This window comes from Carcharhinus amblyrhynchos, chromosome 14, assembly GCF_965287045.1.
Source record: "Carcharhinus amblyrhynchos chromosome 14, sCarAmb.v2.hapA, whole genome shotgun sequence".
In the NCBI taxonomy this organism is placed as follows: Eukaryota; Metazoa; Chordata; class Chondrichthyes; order Carcharhiniformes; family Carcharhinidae; genus Carcharhinus; species Carcharhinus amblyrhynchos.
In genome coordinates this window covers 47,345,325-47,371,876 of record NC_137337.1, presented here as the reverse complement: position 1 = coordinate 47,371,876, position 26,552 = coordinate 47,345,325, and the positions used below count along the sequence as shown (strand labels likewise).

At 42.8% G+C, this 26,552-nt stretch overlaps 1 protein-coding gene across 1 annotated transcript; it reads right to left on the bottom strand.

Annotated features, from left to right (window-relative positions):
* Positions 1-6,917: 6,917 nt before the first annotated feature.
* On the bottom strand, positions 6,918-17,698 carry psma6a (proteasome 20S subunit alpha 6a). Its single transcript, XM_080202815.1, has 7 exons — positions 17,547-17,698; positions 13,647-13,741; positions 11,307-11,388; positions 10,535-10,690; positions 8,972-9,150; positions 8,765-8,859; positions 6,918-7,107 (listed from the first exon to the last, which is right to left on the bottom strand). Exons 1-7 carry the CDS (start codon positions 17,620-17,622, stop codon positions 7,050-7,052), a joined length of 741 nt encoding a protein of 246 aa, XP_080058941.1. The 5' UTR covers positions 17,623-17,698; the 3' UTR covers positions 6,918-7,049.
* Positions 17,699-26,552: the final 8,854 nt, after the last annotated feature.

Sequence of the window (26,552 nt, the reverse complement as noted above, 5' to 3'; positions counted from 1 at the left end):
GAAGACTAAAAACTTGCTCAAAGAGGTTGATTTTAATGTGTCTTAAAGGAGCAAGTGATGTAGGGAGGCAGAGAAGTGTAAGCCAGGAATTTCAGAACTTGGTGCCTGGGTAACTGGAGGCATGACTACAATGGTGGAGCAACTATAATTGGGAATATGCAGGAGGCCAGAATTAGAGGAGCGCAAATCACTTGGAGAGTTGTGGAGTTGGAGGAGACTATAGGGGTAGAGAAAGGATGGGGAGGATCCAGCCCTTGGAAGGCCTTGAAAACAAGAATGAGAATTTTAAAAGCAAGATGTTGCTTGACTGGGAGCCTGTTTAAGTTATTGAGCACAGCACTGATGGGAAACAGGACTAGCTTTTTTGAATTCATTCCTGGGACATGGGCGTTGCTGGCTGGCCAGCATTTAGTTGTCTGAGGGCAGTCAAGAGTCAACCACATTACTCTGGAGTCACATGCAGGCCAGACCAGGTAAGGATGACAGATTGCCTTCCCTACGGGACACGAGTGAACCAGATGGATTTTTCCAACAATTGACAATGGTTTGTTGGTCATCAGTGGACTCACAATTCACATTTTTTTTATTGAATTAAAATTCCACCATCTGCTGTTTTGGGATTTTAAACCCGGGTCTCCAGAACATTAGCTGAGCTTCTGGAATTATCATCTAGTCGTAATACCACTAGGCTGTCACCTCTCCTGTGAGTTAAATGAGCATCAGGGTTTTGAATGAAGATTACAAAGGGTTGAATATAGGACACCAGCCAAGAGTGCATTGGAATAATCAAGTCTAGAGATAACAAAAGCACGAAAGAGGGTTTCAGCAGCAGGTGAGCCGGGACAGGGGTGAAGTCAGGAGATATTATTGTGGAGGTGGGAACAGGCAGTGATGGAATGAACATGAAGTCAGAATCTCATCTTGGGATCAAATGTGACACCAGATGCAGAATCTTGTGTTCTTGCTGTTGGCGAGTTTGGAAGTGGGAAGGGCATATCATTAGGTGGGATAGTGGCGTACCACCTTCCCGCTTCCACCAGAATTGATTCTGGCCGGGTGGTTCATGGTCAACCTTCCCACACTATCGCTAATAGAGGCCCTTAAATGGCCAGTTAATGACTACTTAAGAGCCTCATCTCATCCCAGTGGCAAGTAGGCCTGCCAATAGTTAAACCTGTACATCTAGTTTGTTATCTTTGGGAGATGGAATGAGGGACTGTGCATGTGTGTGTGTGTGTGTGTGAGTGGGGAGGGGGTAATGGGGAGAAAGTCACCCTGTGACCTCCCCCCCACACACCCATAAAACCCCCACCCCCCACAATGCCTGTGCTCCTGGGACTCCGATGCTTGTCCTTCCAGCCACAACTTCCCCAGTGGTGCTGCTGGCCTCAGATTGGCTGGCAGCTCTTGGTAGGCAGAAGACCTCTGTTCCCAGTGTCTCGATTCCAGGGGAAGGTCTGCTGTTGCCCTTGCCACTGCCAGACCCCTGAAAGGAGGCAGTACTGCTCTTGAGTCGGTAGACCAGAACTCCACATCTCAACAGGTTGCGAACAGACTGGCTTAATTTCAGGCTGTTGTCAGGGAAAGGGATGGAGTCAGTAAGGAATGGAGTATGGAAGGAAATGAAAACAATGACTTCAGAAATGATGCAACAACTTGTTAGGAAGTGCAAAGCATCATCTGTGGATTAGCCTGCATTCAGATATTTTCTCCCTCCAACACCACAGTGTACTATCAAACCTCATCCTCAAAGCTACAAAGCATAGCGTATGCAAGAACCTGGCATACAAAGTGTAGAACAGCGCTCTCAATCAATTGACTATTGGATCTTTTCTACAATTTAATACTGATGCATTTGAAGAATACAAGAAATTACTAAACATTATAAAAGTCATTATGTCAAGTGGGAAATGAAAAGAGCTAAAGGGGGTTGCTCCTGAAATGAGTACCTTACATTTACCTGTTCTGAATAAGCAGAAATTTCCTCCATTTAATTATTGAGAAAACTGAAATAATTTGGTTCCCGCCATAAACTCCACTCCCTTACTACCAATACCATCTCCCTCTGGCAACTTCTGTGGCTGATCCAAACCATCATCAAGACTATTTCCACCTCTGTAATATTGCCCGTCTCAGTTCTTTAGCTGCTGAAATCATCTCCTATTATTACCTCCAATTTTGACTATTCTAACACACTCCTTGGCTAGCCTCCTTCTGCTCTGTGAACTTGAGGACATCCAAAATTCTGTTAACCTGCAATAAATATCATTCCTGCATTATCCCTGTGCACACTGACCCACATTGGATCCTGGCTAAACAATGCTTTGAATTTAAAATTCTCATTCTCATTTTCAAATGCGTAGTTTGGCCCCTCTCTATCACTGTAAAATTTTCCATCTGAACTACCCTCCAAAATTCTATGCGCCCCTAATTCCAGCCTCTAGAGCATCCCTGATCTTACATATTCTGCCACTGGGCACTATGCCTTCAGTTGCTTAGACTTTAATTTGTGGCATTCCTGCTCTGCCTTTCCTAGATTTTTACATTAAGACACTCCTTAAAACCAATCTCTTTGACCAGGCTTTTGATCATTTGACCCAATATCTCACACAGCTTAGTGTCATATTTAGTCCTATAATGCTTGTGTAGTGCCTTTTATAATGTTTAAAACGCTATCTAAATAGAAATTGAAAAACATTGAGTAATAAATGAAAGGGGCCCAGATATGTTAAAATGTAAATCATGCTAATTCTGGGCACCACACATTAGGTAGAACGTAAAAGCATTTGAGAGGCATTGAGGGATTTTACTTGGGGTGAAGACTTCCTGAAAATTACATGGAGAGTCAAGAGAAACTGGGTTATTCCCCTTCAAGCAAAGGGCAAGGGAGATTTGAGAGAAACATTCAAAATCATGAACGGTTTTGAAAGAGTACGTGAGAAACTATTTTCAGTGACAGTGGTAACCAGAGGATGCAAAATTAAATTAATTGGCAAAGGAACCAGGAACCACAGGTGATAAGGGAACTTTTTTTATGAAGTCATGGTGATCTGGAATTCAATGCCTTAAAAGGTGGTAGAAGCAGATTCAAAAGTAGGTTTCAAAAGGAAATTGGAGAAATATTCCAATGGGGAAAGAAAAGTGGAATGAGACTAATTGTATAAACTCTGTCAAAGATCTGCAATGGGCCAAATGGCTTCCTGTGCTGTATCGTTCTATAGCAATTTATCTCTTGGGCTAAAGATAGTTCACTGTCTTGAAGTATTAATGATGGCAAAAGCTTTAAACTTGTCAAATATTTGCTGTTGTTTACGGGGTGATATGCTTTTTCAATTCTTTTTAATATAGAAAATCAGGTTGACTTCCTGTTATGATTCATTCAGCAATAACATCAACTTGAAACATTTCATGGAAAATATTTTCAAGAACGCAGCATTTTAGATTCCGCAAAAACAGTCATGTTGGCCAAGCACTAGGTATGGCTTGTGGGTAATATAATCCCATTGGTTATAATTGCAGCAATACCTGGATAACATTCAGGTTTGGGGTGATGTGTGACCAATAATTTGTGCCACACAAATATGGTGAAATATCCTCCATTTGCCTGGATGAGTGTAGCTTCAACATTCAGAAAGCTCAGTACCACCTAGGACAAAGCACTTCCCCACCGTCTTAAACATTCACTTCCTCCACCACAGGCACACAGTGGCAACAGTACACACCATCTATAAGATACACTGCAGCAATTTGTCAAGGCGCCTTCAAAAGTACCTCCCAAACCTACAGCCTCCATTATCTAGAAGAAAACACATGGGAACACCACCACTTGCCAGTTCCCCTCCAAGTATACACCATCTAACTTAAAGCTACATTGCTCTTTCTTCACTGTTACCGTGTCAAAATCCTAGAACCCCTTCCTTAACAGCTCTGTGGGTTTAATCTACACTGTGTGGACTGCTTTGGTTCAGGAAGGAAACTCACCACCTATTTTTACAATTGTAATTAGGATTGGACAATAAGTGCTATGTCTTGCCAACAATGCCCTCTCCCATGCATGAATTTTAAAAATCGGCCGATAAATTAGTGAGGAGAGTATAGTTGAGCAGATTGTCTGGCACCTGCTAATTTGCTGAGGAGATAGTATTGTTAGAATTTGCAGTAACCGTCTTCAAAATGGGGAATTAACCTCACTCTGACATTGTGCTTACTATCAAAATATTGTATAATCACGTAAAATCATACAGTGCAGAAAGTGGCCATTTGACCCATCAAGTCTGCACCGACCACAATCCCACCCAGCCCTATCCTCATAACCATACATATAAATATATTTGGAAGGTATTTTAAAAAGCATGTAATATTTTCTATTAAAACTTTCTTAGGTTGCCCTTGCAAAATAGCACATTGACAAAAAGTACAGCTGAAAATTATGGAAGGTGTCTACAGAATATCTGCTATGTCATAGCTGGTGACTAATTTTAATGGCTTTCAGTTAACAAGGCAGGTCACGCTGAATCATCATTCTGAAATGAGATGCGAAACACTGCATATGCAATTCAGTTACAATTTGTTATAGAAGATATGGACATATTACAGCGCCACATCAGTGTTTTGAAGTTGTGAAATCAGACTAAGTTGATGTATTTCATTTACTTTAGATGCCCCCCCCATAAAACAAACAGTTATCTCCTGTTGCAGCAATATCAAAAGAATCGACCATCATCATAGCAAAAACTAAATTCAAGTTAAATTTCATGAACCTAGAATTATCAAAACAATAATTTCAAGCTCGGTGGAACAGGGAGGCACACATTTATTTTGCTTGTTTAGCAGTTTTTTTAAAATCCTCAAATATTTGTGCTGAAAGCAAAAGATTTTTACTTCACTTTTCAGGCACTCAATACCAGGAATAAACACTCTTAGGTCAAGGGGGGCATCTAACTTTTGCAGCAGAAGCTAGTTCTGAAAAGTTGCAGCTAACTACAAATCACAGCCTTCGCCAGACTAAAAAAACAATCGAAATCCCTTATACTAAAAGTCCTAGCAGTGTGACACATAAATTGTTGGCCTCAAAAAATTAAAACACTTTGCACCACAAACCCAACACACATGTAATATTCCAAATAAGCTGCAAATCCTTTTCTTTCCCCTTTCCTACATAGAAACCTCTCTACTTCACCTAGTTTTGCTTTTCCTGGACTGTCCACATCTGATCTGTATTGCACTGGCTTGTTCTGCAACTTTGCCTGTTACACCATTGTCTGCTTCCTGCTGCTCTTTTGGTTCACAAAATGGGAATCCCCTTAAACTGCCCAAACCTCTGGATATGGAGCTTCTCCTTCATTTTATTTCTGATTTGATGTATTTAAATACACTTTTCTAATCGTCAAAGTACAAACTGAAGGCACAAACATCAAGGCAACTTGAAGGAAATCATGGGATATGGGGACAACAGAGTGTAGCATTGAAATAAGAGGATCAGCCATGATCATATCAAATGGCAGAACAGGCTTAAAGGGCTGCTCCTATTTTCTATGACAATGTGCTTTCATTCACTGGCATGGTAAAACATAGTAAGAAGTCTCACAACACCAGGTTAAAGTCCAACAGGTTTATTTGGTAGCACAAGCCACAAGCTATCGGACTGCTGCTCCTTCATCAGGTGAGCCCTTCACAAACAGGCCATATAAAGACACAAACTCAATTTACAAAATAATGGTTGGAATGTGAGTCTTTACAGGTAATCAAGTCTTAAAGGTACAGACAATATGAGTGGAGAGGGGGGTTAAGCACAGGTTAAAGAGATGTGTATTGTCTCCAGCTAGGACAGTTAGAGAGATTTTGCAAGTCCAGGCAAGTCGCAGGGGTTACAGATAGTGTGACGTGAACCCAAGATCCTGGTTGAGGTTGTCCTCATGTGTGCAGAACTTGTGTCAGTTTCTGCACAGCGATTCAGAGGAGAGGTTGGAAAAAATTGGTTTGTTCTCACTGTAACGCTGGAAAGCGAGGGGTGATCTGATAGAAGTCTACAAGATTATGAGGGGCATGACAGAGTGGGTAGTCAGAAGCTTTTCCCCAGGTGGAAGAGGATTAAGGTGCAAGGGGCAAGGTTTAAATGAGACGTACGATGCAAGTTTTCCTTTAAACACAGAGGATGATGTGCCTGAAATCACTGCCAGGGGAGATGGTTGAAATAGATACGATAGTGGCAAATACATAAACAGGGTGGGAATAGAGGGAATGGTCCCCTGAAGTGCACGGGTTTTAGTTCATTCGGGCAGCATGGTTGGTACAGGCTGGAAGATCTGTTCCTGTGCTGTAATTTTCTTTGTTCTTTGAACAGGAGAGGCCATTCCAAAATGGTACAGATTGGGTCACATGTCTCTACATCAGATCATTGCAAAAAGACTTAAAAACTAAACTCGTGACACTAACAAAATTATGGGCCCCATTAACTGACCAACATTAAAGCTAAACATAAAACAGGACTTGTAGTACAGAGACTTAATTCATTTTTTAAAAATTAAAGGGTTTTAAATTATCGGTCTGTTAAAATCTTCTATTTAATTGTATTAAAGACAAACCAAAGATGTTTTTAAACTTTTTAGTAACTGTGGATGAAAGTCACTGGTGCCCAAACTGTGCTTTAACACACTCCCAGAAGCTTATTGTCAAACAATTCCTTTGTCATGTTCAATGGGCTGAAATAGTTACATTCTGCATCTAATGATTCAGGACATTCCATTTTATTCATCTCCAAATAATAGGTTCTGGCTGGAGTGTGAGGTTTGGGAGTTTAGAAGCAGCATGAGGAGAGATAAGCTCCTTCGCTTTCTCTCTTTTTACACAGAAAAGGCCAGCACCTGATCTCTAGGTGAGATGAGAGCATATTGTGTAAACATGACTTTAATCAATAGCATGTTCCAAAATCTCAGCTTTATTTGTATGGATTAAAATACAGTGTAGATGGCATTCTGTTACAGCAATCAAGTCTTCCATTAACAATGCTCTCTATGTAACAAATAAAGAATCTTAAACTAAGTGGAATTTCAGTCTCTCTCTGCTAGAGCAACCAGATGTGCATCAATTTCAGCTTCTGAAAGAATCCTGGGGCAAAAAAAAACAATTGTCAGAAAAAAGGCTTTTCATGTTCAAACATACTTTAGAAATAAAAATTCAAAGATAAATTAGAGAATTAAATCCATTTGTATTTTGTACTATTTTAAAATTTCTAAGCTGCTCAAAGTAAAATCGAAATATTTAAAGAATGAAGGTTGTAGAGAGAAATGTTAAAGACATAAAACTGTTCTGGAGGTTATAATGAAGCAGTTCACTTGTTTAAAGTTTTAACTCTGAAGGACAATTTACTCAAGTGCTGAGTACTGACCTAATGTCACACCTGAGGAGAAGCACCATTCAGGGATTAGTTTATATCATTTTCTTTGGGGCCAATTTTCACATTGAAATGCCTAGTAAACTGCGAGTTGCAGGTTGGCCGTCTGTTAAGTCTTTCCAATAAAGTCAAATGAGGAAGGATGTATGCTGTGCAACCAATCAACAAGTACCTTTCTCCCCCATCCCCAGGTTGGTTATGTTGGTAGCTTTGCAATCCCAAAAATCTAGTCTTAGCATCTCCCAAATCCATGTCGAGGTTCCAACTCCATTTACCCAATTATATGACTTAAACCCAACTTCAGCAAAGGATTTTGAATTGTATCAGTACGGATTTTTCCCTTTTCTATTATAAACATACTATGGCCTCTTAAGATACCACTTAATGCCACTTTACAAATACTGCATATAAGAAGACCAGGCCTAATTGTGACTCCAGTTGATTCTGAGTAAATAGTTTATGTGTAACCTAGAGAACAAGCTTACATATTATTTCAATGTGAATCACATTCAAATACAGTTTCTACAGGTGCAAAGTTAATGTTTTAACACATTGCACTACCCAGTTTCACCATGTTGTAACCCAAAAGATGTGATAAACATATTTTAACCACTGTCTTTATCAAAAGATTACAAGATTTCATATAAATCAAAATTAAAAGACGCATTCCGAAAAACAAATATCTTAAGGTTCAAAGCAGGTTTTGTTTCCGATGTAAGATTGCAAGTGAAAAGATTTTATTTTTGATCAGAAAGGTGCCTTTTAACTTAGATATAGAAGCAGAATTAGGCCACTCAGCCCACTGAATGGTGGAGCAGCCTCAAACATGGCTGATATAATTCTCATCGCCATTCTCCTGTCTTCTCCCCATAACCCTTGATCCCCTTATTGATCAAGAATCTATCTCTGGCTTAAAGACACTCAATGAACTGGCCTCAACAGCCCTCTGTGGCAATGAGTTCCACAGATTCACCACCCTCTGGCTGAAGAAATTACTCCTCATCTCAGTTTTAAAAGGAGCATCCCTTCACTCTGAGGTTGTGCCCTCAAGTTCTAGTCTCTCCAACTAGAGGAAACATCCTCTCCATGTCCACTCTATCCAGGCCTTTCAATATTCTGTTGTTGTAAGAGGAGCAACTAAGTACAAAGATATAAAGTTGGGGTCAGGGAAAGCACACAGACATTCCAGTAGAGCTGTTTCAAGCTCAATGCATTTTAACACACATGGCCCACATTCTGACAAAGGTGTTGTCAAGTTCCTCTAACTTTGAATAACTCATGTCTTCTGTAATGCTGCATTCCACAAATCACCAAGGAATAAATAGTTAACTGAAACTAGACAATTAAGTAAATAAGATGATCTTTAATTACCTAAATTTAGGGTTATCCACTGTAACCACCCCTACTTCAATTTCAGAGGGCTTGAAGTCAATGGACAGCACTGTGGACAGACAAGTTATTGCTGTCTGCAACAAAAGAAAATAACATTTCAAAATCAGAATTACAAAAATCACTAATCTACAGCTGATCACAAAAGAGAAAAAAAAGGAAATTCAACTTAATTAATTACTTTCATACCTCTACAGTTTGTGCATATACCCAGTCAAGCTTTTTCTTAACTTTCTTTTCCAAGAAACTTGTAGCTTCTGTCTGTTTGACTCCTGCGGCAGTGGCCTTGAAACCACAATAATAACCTGCAGGGTCACACTTGTAAACCTGTGCACCAAGCTCTTCGTCAACACCTACCAGAATCATACCTATAAAACAGAACATTCAAACTGAATTTTTTAAAAAAAAAATCTCATTTCTGTTTAGCATTTAACAGAATCACAGAAACTCTCAGCACTGAAGGGCATTTAACTTGCCACGCTCTTGCAGGTTTTTTTGAAAGATGAGCCATGTTTAATCCCACAATCCCATCCTTTTGTCTATAAACCTGCAAATTCAGCATCAACTTTTCGTTCAACTACCTTTTAAAATAAATGTTTGGAATCGGCTACCATGTTTCAAGTATGGTGTTCCAGGAGCAGCCAACTCAGTTGGGAAAAAAAAATTAGATTGTGAACTATTCAATGGAAAACAAAACTGATTAAATCTTCCTTCAACATTTTCTCTGCTGCCAGAATACAATCTGATCTTTGTTACTTAGTTGCTATTGTTATTTAATGTCTTTAGAATCCAGTAGAAGCATGAATCACACCATGACAAGATTTCTATATTCATTCTAATAATTTCCTGAACTCTGTAAGAATGGAAATTTGCTCAGCATTTTCAGGGAGTACATCATCGCAGGATGGCATGAAGCCACTAGCTTCCTTTTTGAATTCTAAATTTAAGAAAATACTACATTGAATTAACAAACCTGATCCCTCAATGAATTCTACCTCTTGTCCACTTTGGAGAATAGATGTAAATACCAATGATCCTACACTGTATCAAAATATTCAATTGAAGTGACATTCCTGCAGATTATTTATACATGTCTTGTCTGCTGATTTCAAAGACTTGACAGTACAGCCAGCACAAATGGCCAATATTCATGCAAGAGACTCAGTGAATATACAATTGAGGGGCATCACAAACATTCTTGTCCTCAGTTAAATTTAGAATTTCAGCACGGAGGAGCAATCAAGAATTGGAGTCCTGTCCAACATTTATCCCAATCTAACATCAATAATTGATTATCTGGTCAACACTTCACCTTATGCATGGGACTTTGCGGTGAGCAGATTGGTTGTTCTATTTCCCTACAAGAGTGACTTTAAAATTACGTTTTAGGATTTAAAGGCACTGTATAATGCAAATCCTTTCCTTTTTTAATACAACAAAGAACTGAGAATTTCTGCTCTCTGTAGCTCAGCTATTCATTATCTTAAATCCACAAATTCAATGGGAGAGTCACTCTTTTTTTCAAATGCAGTAAGGGTATGGTAATAAACCTCTCAAATGAATGACCACCTTGTTTAATAGGTTGATGTTTTCTCAATTAATACCTTTAAGAAAATAATTTGGAAAGTCATTTTGGATAGACCATTAAAACACATGATCGTACATGACTTTATACTCCAGCAGTACTTGCAACTGCGATTTGAAGCAGAAACCCAATGTTGCATTAATCTTATACTACATAAAGTTGCTTACAGCATCCCAAGGGTCTCATTTCAGCATTTTGTGTGTATACTTGGGAAATATCTGCAATCCGTTTGCACAACATATCCACTGGGATGTCATAGCCATACTTGTACTTCCAGTTTGCAGCTTCATACCGAGCTCTCTGAACCTGGGACCTGCTGTCTGCTGCAATTTAAAAACAAATAAAGAAATTAAAAGGTGAAAAAGATCAACATTCAAGAAACAGTGTAAATAATTGTAAGCAAGGTTAATTTATTTTCATTGTTAATTTTAGAAACTCGAAAGATGAAACAGCCACCATGATAAAGGATGAAACAAGGGTGAAACAAACAAGTAGTACTGGTTAGGTGACACCGAATCTGGGTTTACAAATACTAGTAAGGAAGACCACTTTGCAAACAAGAGTCTCATCTTACACAATGACTTTCTGCTTAACTATGTTCTTCTTTTCAGTTAATGATAAGAGATCTTGTTGGACATTATAGGCCATGTTTCCAGGCACAAGATTTGGTCAATACTCAGATCATGCAATAACATAAACAGAAAGTACTGCAAATATCTTTCATCATCAACCTGAAAGATTAAGTCTGCTTCACTCACCACAGATGCTGTCTGATCAAAGTATTTTCAGAATTAAAAAAAAATTTCATGCATCTTATTGCATTGTTGACAAGATTCAGTTTCCACTGTTGACGTTAATTAAATAGATTTGATATCTAAAGCAAAGTCAGCTAGTCTAAAAAGGAGAACCTTAATCTGAATCAGTTTTTTAGGTTCTTACCTGTCATTCCTGTCATTACACATCCTATGTTTTCAGTTATTCGGAACAGATGAGTGACTGTGTTAGCATCCAATAACTTATCCTGAAAGACAAGTTGAACTACTGGATTAAGGAGCATACACAATAAAGAACTGAAGGCTGCACCTTAAATTAAGTATGCGGCTAGGACAACTGTAGAATGAGAGAGAACCCAAAGCCAGCTGCAGACAATCCCTCCATCAGCCACGGGCTCAGCAGGCCCATTGCTTTGTGAGTTCCCATTCATGGCTTGCAGGTTCAAGTGTTGTTGTGGGTAAAACCAAGATTAACACAGATTAAAATTGTAAATGCGAGATTAATCACAATGGAATTTAAACATTTTACCTGACAGCCTAAACAAATGACAGATATTTTTGGATTTAATTGGGTTCTGAATTTTAGGAATCCAAAAGCTCAAATATAATACTGCTAAGATCCGAGATAATCTCCAATTATATAACTTCTCTATTAGAGGCAGCCATTTCAACACACTACACGTGATATCTTTGGGTAGCCCAACCGGAAACAAAGCTTGATTGTCTTGTAATTGCTTTTCAGAATAGTCAAATTACAGCTACCTTAATTCAATCAATGTAAGTTTTGCCATGCATTTAATCTCAGAAGGTGATTCCAGATCTTATTGAATTTCAATATTTTAGAAAGTAGTGAATTGTGGAATCATAGGCAAATTAAAGATATTAATGGCATAGGAAGTGGCTATCTGCCTATTGTGTCTGTGCCAGCCAGAACAGCTATCCAGGCTGATCCTACTTCGAAGCTCTTGGTCTACAGGCTTATAGGTGGCAGCATTTCAAGTAAGCAGCACAGTGGTTAGCACTGTTGTCTCTCATTGCCAGAGACCTGGGTTTGACTCCAGCCTTGGGTGACTGTGCCAAGTTTGCACATTTTCCCCGTGTCTACATGGGTTTCTTCCCACAGTCCAAAGATGTGCGTTTAGCCACTTGGTCTTCAAGTTTGATTGTTCATTCACATCAGTCATCTGCCAGTAACATAAGAGATATCTTTAACAAATTTATCGCAGGCAAGGCTGGCATTTATACCCATCTCCAGTTGCCCTCAGAAGGTAGTGGGGCAACAGAGTGGCTTGCTCAACCTCTCCAGATAGGTAGTTAAGACTCAACTATGTTAGGTGTTGGAACAAAATCGTACAATGGACAGAGTAGACAAGATCAAATGTTTTCTTCCCCAAAGCATGCCATTGAACCAATGGGTTTTTAAATAACAAATGCATATTTGTTTTCATTTTCACAGCATCCACACTTGTATTTCCTGACTTTTCCATTTAGATGCAAATTTCCAAACTACCATGTTGGAATTTGAACCATGTAGTTAATGGAACAACTATACATTATAACCTTTAGCAACAGTTTCTTCACTCGACTGGATCTTTGTTAATTAAACCATATCAACTCCTCCCGAATAGAGCCAACATTTCAAGTCTAGATGACCTTTTGTCAGCTCTGACGGAGGGTCACCTAGATTCGAAATGTTGGGCCCGATTTTACCATCAGGTTGAGCCCATTTTCAGGTGCAAAAACTTGGTAAAGTCAGGCATGAAGCAAGTAGCATGATCTGCAACTGCTTCCGCGTCCATTCCCCCTTTACCAATCGCCTAAAATGGCTGTGATCAGGACTTAATGGGCTGGACGCCTAAACTTACCAGCATTTCTCCCTTTACCGCTGCATTCACTTGTCCAGATTTGGTGCGAAACAGACACGATCCGCAAAGGTCCAATTCTGGCATCCCAGCTCCTGAGAAGGTAATTTCAGAGCTTCCAGCGGCGCTTTGACTCAAATCAGTGGTGATGATGGTTGGGGGTTTGGGTCAGATGGCTCTCTGGTGGAGAGAGGGAGGCAGGTCAGATGTTTCTGGTGGACAGCAGGAGGGAAGCGGGTCAGATGACTCACTGATAGGGTAGGGTGGGGTGGGTCAGATGGCTCTCTTGTGGGAGGGCAGGGGGGGTGGGACTGATGGCTCTCTGGTGGGGGGAGGAGCAGGTCAGGTCAGATGGATGTCAGGGGAGGTTCGCTGTCATTCTATGCGCAATCGGTTGGGTGGGGGAGGGAGCAGGGAGCCACAATTGGTCTAGTTCGGGGTGGGGGGGCGTTGGCGTGGACTTGGCACTTAGAATCAAAATGGTAAAATCGGGCCCTTTGGGTCTATTCTCTCCCCACAGTAGCTGTCAGACCTGCTGAGATTTTCCAGCACGTTTTATTTTTGTTTCAGATTGCAGCATCTGCAGTATTTTGATTTTAGCCATTTTAAATGCTGTCACCACAGGTACTTCAGTCTACACTTACCGGTACTTTCTTCTGTGTAACTATTACAGCACAATCCTTTCCACGAACAGCAACAGAAGTGAGACCACCCTGGTTTATAGCCTTAAAAGCATATTCTGCAAAAAAAAAAATTCAAAATGTCTTAGGCATCAATAACACAGAAACCCAAGTTCAATTCATGTTGCTACAACAAAACGATTTACTACAATGAATCTCATACTGAAAACCTAACTTGGTCTTTACATCACAAAGCCACTGCTAACATTTACCAGATGTCAAATGTCTCGACAAGTTACAGTCTAGGTATTAGCAGCTATGATAGAGCTACACTGCCCCGACTACCCAATCCCACCTGACACACCCTCTGATGAGTGACCTCCCCCGTTGCCCCAAATCAAGGCTCCCCCTGCCCCCCCTCACTAGTGCCTGGCCTTTTCCCTACTACCATTTTGCCCCCCCCCACTGCCCTTAAACTTCCAGGTCTCCCCTTATCCCAGATTCTCTCCCTCACCCACCCCACAAACTCTCCTACTCCAGAATAAATCCACACCCCCAACTTGTATCCCCAACTCCAGCACAGCCACTTTGCCAGTCTCCCCTACCAAGCACACTCCACCTCCCACATTCCCTTCTCCCCACCACACCTTTCCCCCACCCCGCAACCCCAGGCTTCCCCGAGTCCATTGTACTGAAGGACCTCCCAATGTTCCAGCTCGTCTCCCCTGACCCTGAACCCATCACTCCCAGTGTCCCCTACACCAGCACCCACCCTCAGTCACCCCCCCCAACCTAGTCTCCCCCCACCCAGGGGCCTGCCCCCAGTCACCCTCTACCCCAGTCTCCTGCCCCCCCTAAGTTGCCTTTAGTCCAGCACCCCAACCCAGCGTCCTTGCCCCACTCACCCCAACTCAGCATCCTCGTCCCAGTCGCCACTCCCGTAGCAATCCTGCCTCCAGTCATCCCTCCCATAGCCCCCTTCGCCACATTATTCCACTACTCCAGCACCACCCATTGCCACTATGTTCTGCATTGCCCTCCCGCAGCAAACCTGCCTCTAGTCACCCCTCCTACTCCAGCACTCCCATTGCCCATGTCTACCCTACTCTAGTGCCACCCATTGCCTCTATGTCCCACATCACCCTGTCCAGCACCCATACCTAAGCACCCCCTCCTCCCCACCCCCCAAGTTTCTCTCAGAGGTTTACAGCATGGAAATACGCCCTTTGGCCCAACTTGTCCATGCTGCTCAGTTTTTACTATTAAGCTAGTCCCAAATGCCTGCATTTGGCCCATATCCCTCGATACCAATCTTACCCATGTAACTGTTTAAGTGCTTTTTCAAAGAAAAAATTGAACCCACCTATATTACTGTCTGTGGCAGCACGTTCAACTCTCAACCCTCTGTTTGAAAGAAACTACCCCTCCCCCCCTTGACTCTTTTGTATCTCTCCTCTTTCACCTTAAACCTATGCCTTCTAGTCTTAGATTCCCCTACCCTTGGTAAAAGATGTTGACTATCTATCTTATCTATGCTCCTCACTATTTTACAGACCTCTGAGATCACCCCTAAGCTGCCTACTCCAGGGAAAAAAAAATCCCTGCCTATCCAGCCTCTCCTTATAACTCAGTAAGAAGTCTCGTAACACCACGTTAAAGTCCAACAGGTTATTTGGAATCACAAGCTTTCAGAGTGCTGCTCCTTCATCAGGTGAGTGATGAAGGAGCAGTGCTCCAAAACCTCATGATTCCAAATAAACCTGTTGGACTTTAACCTGGTGTTATGAGACTTCTTACTGTGCCTACCTCAGTCCAATATCAGCATCTCCACATTTTTAATTCAAATCAAGTCCCAGTAGCATCTTGGTAAATCTTTTCCACACTTTCTCTAAGTTAATAATATCCTTTCTACAATAGGGTGACCAGAACTGTACACAATATTCCATGTGTGGCCTTACCAATGCTTTGTAAGACTTCAACAAGACGTCCCAAATCCTGTATTCAATATTCTGACCAATGAAACCAAGCATGCTGAATGCCTTCTTCACCATGCTGTCCATCTCTGACTTCACTTTCAAAGAGCTATGAACCTGCACCCCTACACCTCTTTGTTCTATAACTCTCACCAACACCCTACCATTAACTGAGTAAATCCTGCCCTGGTTCGATCAGCCAAAATGCACTACCTCTCATTTATCTAAATTAAACTCCATCTGCCATTCATCTGCCCAGTGGCCCAATTGATCAAGATTCCATTGCAATCCAAGATAACCTTCTTCATTGTCCACCATGCCACCAATTTTGATACCATCTGCAAACTTACTAACCACGCCTCCCAAATTCCCATACAAGTCATTTATATTAACGACAAATAGCAGTGGACCCAGCACGAGCACCAAGGCAGACTGCTGGTCTTGGACCTCCAGTTTGAAAAATAACACTCTACAACTACCCTCTGTCTTCTGTCATCAAGCCAATTTAGTATCCAATTGGCTACCTCATGCTGGATCCCATAAGATTTAACTGTATGCAACAACCAACTATGCGGTACCTTGTCAAAGTCCTTGCTAAAGTCCATGTAGACAACATCGACTGCACTGCCCTCATCTACCTTCTTGATTACCCCTTCAAAAAACTCTATCAAATTTGAAAAGCATGATCTTCCACTCTCAAAGCCATACTGACCGTCTCTAATCAGTCTTTGCTTCTCTAAATGCCTGTAAATACTGTCTCTCAGAATAGCTTCTAACAACTTACCCACTACAAGCATTAGGCTCATCAGCCTGTAGTCCCCAGGCTTTTCCATGCAGCCATTCTTAAACAAAGGCACAACATTTGCTACCCTTTGATCTTCACATACCTCACTTGTGGCTGACAATGATTCAAATATCTCCGTTAGGGGACCCGCAATTTCCTCCCTAGCTTCCCACAACATCCTGGGATACACTTCATCAGGTCCTGGGGATTTTATCTACCTTGATGTGCTTTAAGACTTCTAGCAGCACCTTCTGTCAGATGTACACTCCTCAAGATATCACTGTTTATTCCCCAAACTCCCTAACATCCATGCCTCTCTCAACAGTAAATACTGATGAGAAATATTCACTTCAGATCTCACCCATCTCTTGTGGATCCACACATAGATGACCTCATTGATCCTTAAGAGATCCTATTCTTTCCTGAGTTACTCTTTTGTCCTTCATGTATTTGTAGAACCCCTTTGGATTCTCTTTCACCTGATATGCCAAAACAACCTCATGTCCGCTCTTTCCCTCCTGATTTCTCTCTCAACTCTATTTCGACACCGTCTATACTCTTCAAGGGATTCACTTGATCCCAGCTGCCTATGTGTGGCATATGCCTCCTTCTTCCTTTTCACCAGGGCTTCAATATCCCCGAGTCATCTAGGGTTCCCTACTTCTACCAGCCTTGCCCTTCACTCTAAATGGAATGTGCTTAACCTGAACCCTAGTTAACACAATTTTGAAAGTCTCCCACTTATCAGACGTCCCTTTACCTGCCCCAATCAACTTCTGAAAGTTCCTGTCTGATGCCATCAAAATTGGCCTTGCCGCAATTTAGAATTTTAACTTTTGGGTCAGCACCTTCCCCCTAGTCTCCCCTATCCAAGTACCAATACTATTCCATTCCCCCTCCCCCCCCCCAACCCTAAGGACCAATGCCACTCCATCCCCCCCTCCTCTCCCAACCCGTCTTCCTTACTCCAGTTTACCCCCTCCCTTATCACCTTCCCCCCGCCCCAGCTTCTCCCCGGCGCCTTGCTGTGGGGGATGGCACTTACTGTGCTTACCCTAGTCCAACGCCGGCATCTCCACATTGTGGGGGATGGGCCTAGTGATGACTGAGCGGGTTGTGTGTGTGAGTGTGTGTGTGTGTGCTGCCGGCGGGATGGACCTCACTCACCTACTTGGTACAACCTTCCCTCCGGGGAGAAGATGGTGATGTGACGGTCAAAGCCGGCGCTCGATCCCCGGGACATTTTGACCAAAAACTCAACCACCGAACAACAACATGCAGTAGCAGCAACCACCCGGAACTAATCCCAACCCGACAGGATGTCCGGTTTGCAGCCCTGTCTGACCCGGAAATATTATGGTTGGAGCTGTCAATCAGAGAGCAACAAAGCAGCAGCAATGTGAGAATGCGAACCTGATGTGCAGATGCCGGCGTTGGACCAGGTAAACACAGTAAGAAGTCTCACAACACCAGCTACCAAATAAACCCTGTTGGACTTTACCCTGGTGTTGTGAGACTTCTTACAGAGTGTCAACCTGCCATCAATGAGCATCTAGAGCTCTGTCCCAGTCAAGTACTATGTCAGTCTCAAGGACAAACAGTGTAGATACTGGAAATGCGAAATATAAACAGAAAATATTGACAGAGTAAGATAGGGTTAAAATTTTACCTCTGTGACATGGGTGACACAGTGGTTGGTACTGCTGCTTCACAGTGCTAGGAATCTGGGTTCGCTTCCCGGATTGGGTCACTGTCTGTGCGCAGTGTGCACGTTCTTCCTGTGTCTGTGTGGGTTTCCTCCGGGTGCTGTGGTTTCCTCCCACAGTCTGAAAGCCATGCTGGTTAGGTGCATTGGTCATGCTAAATTCTCCCTTAGTGTATCCAAACACGCTAGTGTGGCAACTAGGGGATTTTCACAGTAACTTCATTGCAGTGTTAATGTGAGCTTATTTATGAGTAATAAATTAATTTTAAAACACAACAACCTGAATTATCTCTGTGTTTCTGCACCAATGCCGTCAAACTACTTCCAGTTTTTCCTATTTTTTATTTCTTTCAAATCACATTACATGCAGATTCAGGAGCATCTTGTACCCAAATGAACACTTTCACTAATTACTTATAAAAATATTGGAGGTGGGGAAAATATGAGAGTCAAGAATCATTCAATAGGATAACGAAGAGGTGATCCATCACATAATAACCATCACAGCACCATGAGTATGTTTTCACTCAAGAGGGTGGTGAAAATCTGGAATGCAATGTCTAGGAAGGTAAAGGAGACTGGAAACCTAACCATTTTTTAAAAGTGTTTGAATGAGCACTTAAAGTATCATAAAATTCAAGAATATGGGACAAGGCCTGGAAAATGGGATTAGCAAGACTTTAGTGGTAGTTGTCAGTGCAGACTCGATGGACTGAAGGGCCTTTTCTGCACTGTACGACTCTATGACTGTAGTCATCCAGAGGCCAAGTCTCTGCATACATAGGTTAAAATTACATCATGGCATGCTACTGGAATTTAAATTTCATCCATAAACCTGGAATTCAAAAGCTAATCTTGGCAATGGTGGACATGACAGACATCAAAATTTGTTATTAAAAAAATCTGGTTCACTAATATCTTTAAGGGAAGGAAATCTGCTATCCTTACCTTGCCTGGCCTCATACCCACAGGTTTACTTTTATGTGCCCCTCTGAAATGTCTTAACAAGTTATGCAGTCCAAGGACAAATTGGGATAGGCAATAAATGCTAGCCTTGCCAGCAATGCCTACAACAAAATAATTATTTTTAAAAATCAAGTTTCTAATAGACCTGTATTGTAAATAGGAGTTGTATTTGTAAAATGTGAAATAGTTGTCATAAAAACCCAACTTGTTCACAATTCGGTGGCAGAGTGGTTAGCACTGCTACCTCACAGCACCAGGGATCTGGATTCCAGTCCTGGATGACTGTCTGTGAGGAGTTTGCACATTCTCCCTGTGTCTGTGTGGGTTTCCTCCGGGTGTTCCCGTTTCCTCCCAAAGATGTGGCCATGCTAAATTGCCCCTTAATGTCCAAAGATGCATAGGTTAGGGGAATTAGCCGGGTAAATACGTGGGATTACGGGGATGGGATGACATGGGTAAGATGTTCTTTCAAAGAGTCAGTGCAGACTTGATGGACCAAATGTCCTCCTTCTGCACTATAGGGATTCTCTGACTAATGTCCTTTAGGGAAGGAAACCTGCCACCCTTACCAGTTTAGCTATATGCAACTCCAGACCCACAACTTTGTGATTGACTCCTACATGCCACTCAGTTGTATCAAACTGATACAAAGTCTACAAAAAGAATGAACTGGACAGACCAGCTGGCACCAACCTGGGCACCAGAAGGGACAGTGGCAAACTCAGCCCTGTCAAACCTGTAAGGTTCTCCTCACTAACATCTGGAGCTTGTGCCAAAATTTGGAGAGCTGTTTAATAGACTAATTAAGAACATAAAAACTTGGAGCAGGAGTAGGGCACATGGCCCCTTGAGCCTGCTTTGCCATTCAATAAGATCATGGCTGATCTTTCTGTGGACTCAGCTTCACTTACACGCCCGCTCACCATAACCCTTAGTTCCTTTACTGTTCAAAAGTCTATTTATCTTTGCCTTATAAACATTCAACGAGATAGCCTCAACTGCTTCACGTGGCAGGGAATTCCAAAGATTCACAAACCTTTGGGTGAAGAAGTTCCTCCTCAACTCAGTCTGAAATCTGCTCTTTAGTTTGAGGTGATGGCCCCTAATTCTAGTTTCACCCGCGAGTGGAAACAACCTCTCTGCTTCTATCTCATCTATTCCCTTCATAATTTTATATGTTTCTATAAGATGCCCCCCCCAATTCTTCTAAATTCCAATGAGTATAGTCCCAGTCTACTCAGTTCCTCCTCACAAGACAACCCTCTCAACTCAGGAATCAATTTAGTGTATCTCCTCAAGGGCCAATACGTTATTTTTCAAATAATGAGACCAAAACTGAATGCGCTACTCCAGATATCTTTATCTGGAGTAGCGCAACAAAACCTCCCCGTTTTTAAACTCCATTCCTCTAACAATGAAGGACAAAATTCCATTTGCCTTCTTAATTACCTGCTGCACCTGCAAAGCAATCTTTTGCGATTAATGCACAAGAACACCCAGATCCCTCTGCACAGCAGCATGCTGCATTTTTTATCATCTAAATAATAGTCCATATTGTTGTTATTCCTACCAAAAATGGATGACTTCTCATTTACCAACATTGTACTCCATCTGCCAACCCTTGCCCTCTCACTTAAAATATCTATATCCCTGTGCGGATTTTCATGTCTTTTGCACACTTTGCTCTACCACTCATAGTATCATCTGTGAACTTTGACACACCACACTTGGTCCCCAACTCCAAATCATCTATGTAAATTGTAAACAATTGCAGCCCCAACATTGACCCCTGAGGCACACTACTACTCACTGATCACCGAACAAAAAAACACTTATTTATCCCCACTCTTTGTTTTCTGTTAGTTAATCAAAGCAACAGTTTCATACTTGTGGAATCCTACAGCAATGTCCCAGACACCACTATCACTAGGACAAATCAAAAAACAGGACAAATCGAACCCAGCCAATTACCACCCCCCCCATCAGTCTACTCACAATCATTAATAATGTGAAGGAAGGTCTGGGTCATTTATTGCGCTATCAAGCAGCACGTACACAGAAACAACCTGCTCACTGACACTCACAGGTTCTACCAAGGCGACTCAGCTCCTGACCTCTTTGTACCTTTAGCTCAAACATGGACAAGAGAGCTGAATTCCAGAGCTGAGATGAGAGTGACTGCCCTTGACATCAAGACAACATTCCATTAAACATGGCATCAAGGAGCAAGAATGCAGTCAATGGGGATCAGGGGAAAATTCTCCACTGGTTGAATCATACCTATCACAAAAGAAGATGGCTGTGGTTGTTAGAGGCCAATCATCTCAGTCCTTGGATATTATTGCAGGAGATGATCAAGTAGTGTCCGAGCATGTTGAGCTGCTTCCTCGATTATCTTCCCTCCATCATAAGGTCAGAATGGGGATGTTCATTGATAATGACACAATGTCCAGTACCATTCACAATCTTCAGACACTGAAGCAGTCTTGTCAATACACAACAAGATCTGGACAGAATTCAAGCTTGGGTTGACAAGTGGGAGTTAACATTTGTGTCACATAAGTGTCAGACAATGGCCATCACCATCAAGAGAGAATCTAACCATCTTCCTATTTAGAATCCCTACTATGCAGAGTCTGCACAGACATCAGTCCCATTGAGGCCCTATCTAGGTAATCCCTCATATTTACCCTGCTAATTCCCTGACATTAAGAGACAATATACCATGTTCAATCAACCTAACCCACACATCTTTTGAATGTGGAAAGAAGTTGGAGTACCCATAGGAAACCCACGCAGACACAGGGAGAATGTGCAAACTCCAAATAGACAACCATCCGAGGATGGAATTGAACCCAAACTCTGGCGCTGTGAGACAGCAGTCTTAACCATTGCCCCCTTGACACTCAATGGCTTTACAGTCACTAAATCCCCCACTATCAACATCCTTGTGGTTACCATTGACATAAGAACTTAAGAAATAAGAACATAAGAAATAGGAGCAGGAGTAGGCCATCTAGCCCTTCGAGCCTGCCCCGCCATTCAATAAGATCATGGCTGATCTGTCGTGGCTCAGTTCCACTTTCCCGCCCTCTCCCCATAACCCCTAATCCCCTTGCCTATCAAAAACCTATCTACCCACGTCTTAGATATATTTAGTGAGGCAGCCTCCACCACTTCAACGGGCAGAGAATTCCAGAGATTCACCACCCTTTGAGTGAAGAAGTTCCTCCTCAACTCCGTTCTAAACTGCCCCCCCTTATCTTGAGGCTGTGCCCTCTAGTCCTACTGTCCTTTCTGAGCGGGAAGAGCCTCTCCACCTCTATCCTATCCATCCCATCCATCATCTTATATGTCTCAATGAGATCTCCCCTCATTCTTCTAAACTCTAACGAGTACAAGCCTAGTTTATTCAGCCTCTCCTCATAGTTCAACCCCCTCAACTCCAGTATCAGCCTAGTAAACCTCCTCTGCACTCCCTCCAAGGCCAAAATATCCTTGCGTAAGTGCGGCGACCAAAACTGCACACAGTACTCCAGCTGCAGCCTCACCAGTGCCCTGTACAGTTGCAGCAAGACCTCCCTACTTTTATATTCAATCCCCCTCGCTATGAAGGCCAGCATCCCATTCACCTTCCTGACCACCTGCTGTACCTGCAGGCTGGGTTTTTGCGACTCATGCACAAGGACCCCGAGGTCCCTCTGCACCGTCGCCTGCTGCAGTTTTTCGCCACGTAAGTAATTGTCCTTCCTACCATTATTCCTACCTAAGTGGACAACTTCACACTTGCCAACATTAAATTCCATTTGCCATTTCCTGGCCCATTCGCCCAGCCTATCTAGATCCCTCTGCAGACTTCCCACACCCTCTGCACAATTTGCCATTCCACCAATCTTGGCGTCATCAGCAAATTTCGACACCATACACTCGGTTCCCTCCTCCAGATCATCTATATAAATGGTAAATAGCTGAGGCCCCAGCACCGACCCCTGGGGCACTCCACTAGTCACCAACCGCCAATCCGAATAGCACCCATTGACACCCATTCCCTGCCTCCTATTTGACAGCCAATCCCCTATCCATGCTAACACCCTACCCCCAACTCCATACCCCCTAACCTTCTGTAATAACCTCTTGTGCGGCACCTTATCAAACGCCTTCTGAAAATCAAGAAACACCACATCTACCTGCTCTCCTCTATCCACCGCCCTAGACACATCCTCATAGAACTCCAATAAATTTGTCAGACACGACTTCCCCTTAACGAAACCGTGCTGTGTCTGCTCTATCAAACAATTCTCCTCAAGATGCCTCGCTATTTTCTCCTTGATAACGGATTCGAGCATTTTACCTACAACAGATGTTAAACTAACCGGCCTTTTGCCTGCTACCCTTCTTAAACAACGGCGTAACATTAGCCGTTTTCCAATCTTCTGGCACTTCCCCGGAATCCAGCGAGGTTTGGAAAATAATCATCAAGGCATCCACTATCACCTCTGCCATTTCTTTCAGAACCCTTGGATGCATTCCATCCGGTCCTGGGGACTTGTCCACAATCAGTCCCTCCAGTCTGTTGAGCACTGCCTCTCTAGTGACAATAATGTCATTCAGACCCTCCACTTCTACCATCTTTCCATTGCTAACACCCGGCAAACTATTCACGTCCTCCTCCGTGAAGACCGAAACAAAAAAGTTATTCAAGGCCTCAGCCATTTCCCCATCCCCTACCACTAAGTCACCCCTCTCATTCTCTAAGGGTCCAACGTTCACCCTAGTCAGCCTCTTCCTTTTTATATATTTATAAAAACTCTTACTATCCTTTCTTATATTTAGCGCTAGCCCAGCTTCATAGTTTAACCTTCCTTTCTTTATCAACTTCTTCATCATTCTTTGTTGATATTTAAACCTCTCCCAATCCTCTTCTCGCCCACTATTCTTAGCTACTCTAAACGCATCCGCTTTTAATTTAATACTCTCCTTTACCTCCTTCGTTATCCACGGCTGATTATCTCTCCTCCTACGATCCTTTTTAAACATTGGAATAAATTTCTGCTGAGCACCAAGAAAGATCTCCTTAAAGATCCTCCACTGTTCCTCAGCAGACCTACCTTCCAATGTGCTCCCCCAATCAACATTCGCCAATTCCTCTCTCATCCTATCGTACTCCCCTCTGTTCAAACAAAGGACACAGGTCCGGGAGCCCACTTTCTTCTCCTCCATCTGCATCAGAAACTCCACCATACAATGATCACTCTTCCCAAGAGAATCCTTCACCACAAGGTCCCTAATTCTACCCGCCTCATTACATAACACCAGAGCCAAGATAGCTCGCTCCCTCGTCAGCTCCAACACACACTGTTCAAGGAAACTATCCCGGCAGCGTTCCAAGAACTCTTCCTCAAGCCCACCACATCCACATGGGTCAACCAATCAATATGTAGATTGAAATCCCCCATAATTATCGCCGTTCCATTCCTGCACGCCGCATTTATTTGCGCATTAATAGCCCGCCCCAACTCCAGATCATTATTTGGGGGCCTATAGACGACACCCACCAGCATCTTCCTCCCTTTGCTGTTCCTAATCTCCACCCACAACGATTCCACTTTCTGCTCTTTGGCTCCAATATCATCCCTTGCTACCACCGTGATGCTATCCTTAATCAGCAGAGCTATGCCCCCCCCTTTTCCCTCCCGCCTATCCTTCCTAAACACTTGATACCCCTGTACATTCAGCTCCCAGTCCCTGTCACCCTGCAGCCACGTCTCTGTAATGGCCACCAGATCATATCCATTTGTGCTGATCTGCGCCACCAGCTCATTCACTTTATTCCAAATGCCTCGTGCATTCAGATAAAGTGCCTTCATCCCAGCCTTCACCTGGACTCTATTTGCAGGAATGCCACCAACCTTACTCACGCACCCTACTCCCTTTATTATTGGGACATCCTTGGCCTCTTCCCGTACCTGTACCCTCTCCTTTACTTTAGACCCTGTAATTTCACCTACCCTCGCACCCTCCACCGCCCCCCCCCAATTAGTTTAAAGCCCTATCTACAGTCTTATCTACACGATTCGCCAGGACTCTGGTCCCAGCACGGTTCAGACCAACCCCATCCCACCTGAACAGGTCCCACCTACCCCAATATTGGTGCCAATATCCCATAAATTCAAACCCATTCCTCCCACACCAATCTCTGAGCCACCCATTCACTTGCTTAATCTTATCAACCCTACGCCCGTCTGCACACGGTTCAGGCAGTAGTCCAGAGATAACCACCTTGTCGGTTCTACTTTTTAATTCCATTCCCAGCTTTTCATACTCCCTCCCCAGATCCTCAGTTCGCATTTTGCCTACGTCGTTGGCACCCACATGTACCACAACGACCGGATTCTCACCCTCCCACTCCAGGTTCCTCTGCAGCCCAGATGCGACATCCTGGACCCGAGCACCAGGCAGACAACACACCCTTCTGTGCTCTTTGTCATTGTGACAAAGGACAGTGTCAATACCCTTAACCACATTATCCCCAGTGACCAGAAACTGAACTGGATTAGCCATGTAAATATTGTGACTACAGGAGCAGATCAAAGGCTAGGAATTCTGTATCAAATCACTCAACTCCTGACTCGCCTATCCACCATCTACAAGGCACAAGTCAGGACTATGATGGGATACTCTACTTGCGTGGATGACTGCAGCTCTGTCAACACTCAAGACACTCAACACCATCCAGGACAAAGCAGCCTGCTTGATTGGCACATCATTCACCACCTCCAACATTCACTCCCTCCACCACCAACGCACAGTAGCAATTCACCAAGGCTCCTTTGATTGCACTTTCCATATCACAACCTCTACCATCTAGAAGGACAAGGGCAGCAGATGCATGGGAACACGACCACCTGCAAGAGCCCTCCAAACCACACACCATCCTGACTTGGAATTATATCTTCATTCCTTCATTTTCATTAGGGCAAAATCCAGGAACTTCTTCCCTACAACACTGTAAATGTAATTACACCACAAGGACTGCAGCATAGAATCATAGAATTGCTACAATGTAGAAGGAGGCCATTCAGCCCATTGAGTCTGCATCAACAATAATCCCACACAGGCCCTATCCCCATAACTCAGTTTACCCTATTTACCCAGTTAGTTCCCTTGACTTTTTCCAAGGAGAAATTTAGCATGGTAAATCCACTTAACCTGCCATCTTTGGTGTGTGGGAGGAAACTGGAGCACATAGAAGAAACCCAAGCACACATGGGGAGAACATGCAAACTTCACACAGACCATCCCTCGAGACTGGAATTGAACCTAGGTCCCTAGGGTTGTGAGGCAGCAGTGCTGACATTTCAAAAAGGCAGCTCATCACCATTTTCTGAAGGGGGATCAGGGATGGACAATAAATGTTGGCTTTGCCAGTGCTGCTCACATCCCATGCATAAAAAAGGTCAGAAATTTATAAGTATTTCTGCTAATCTAGCATGTTGGATTCA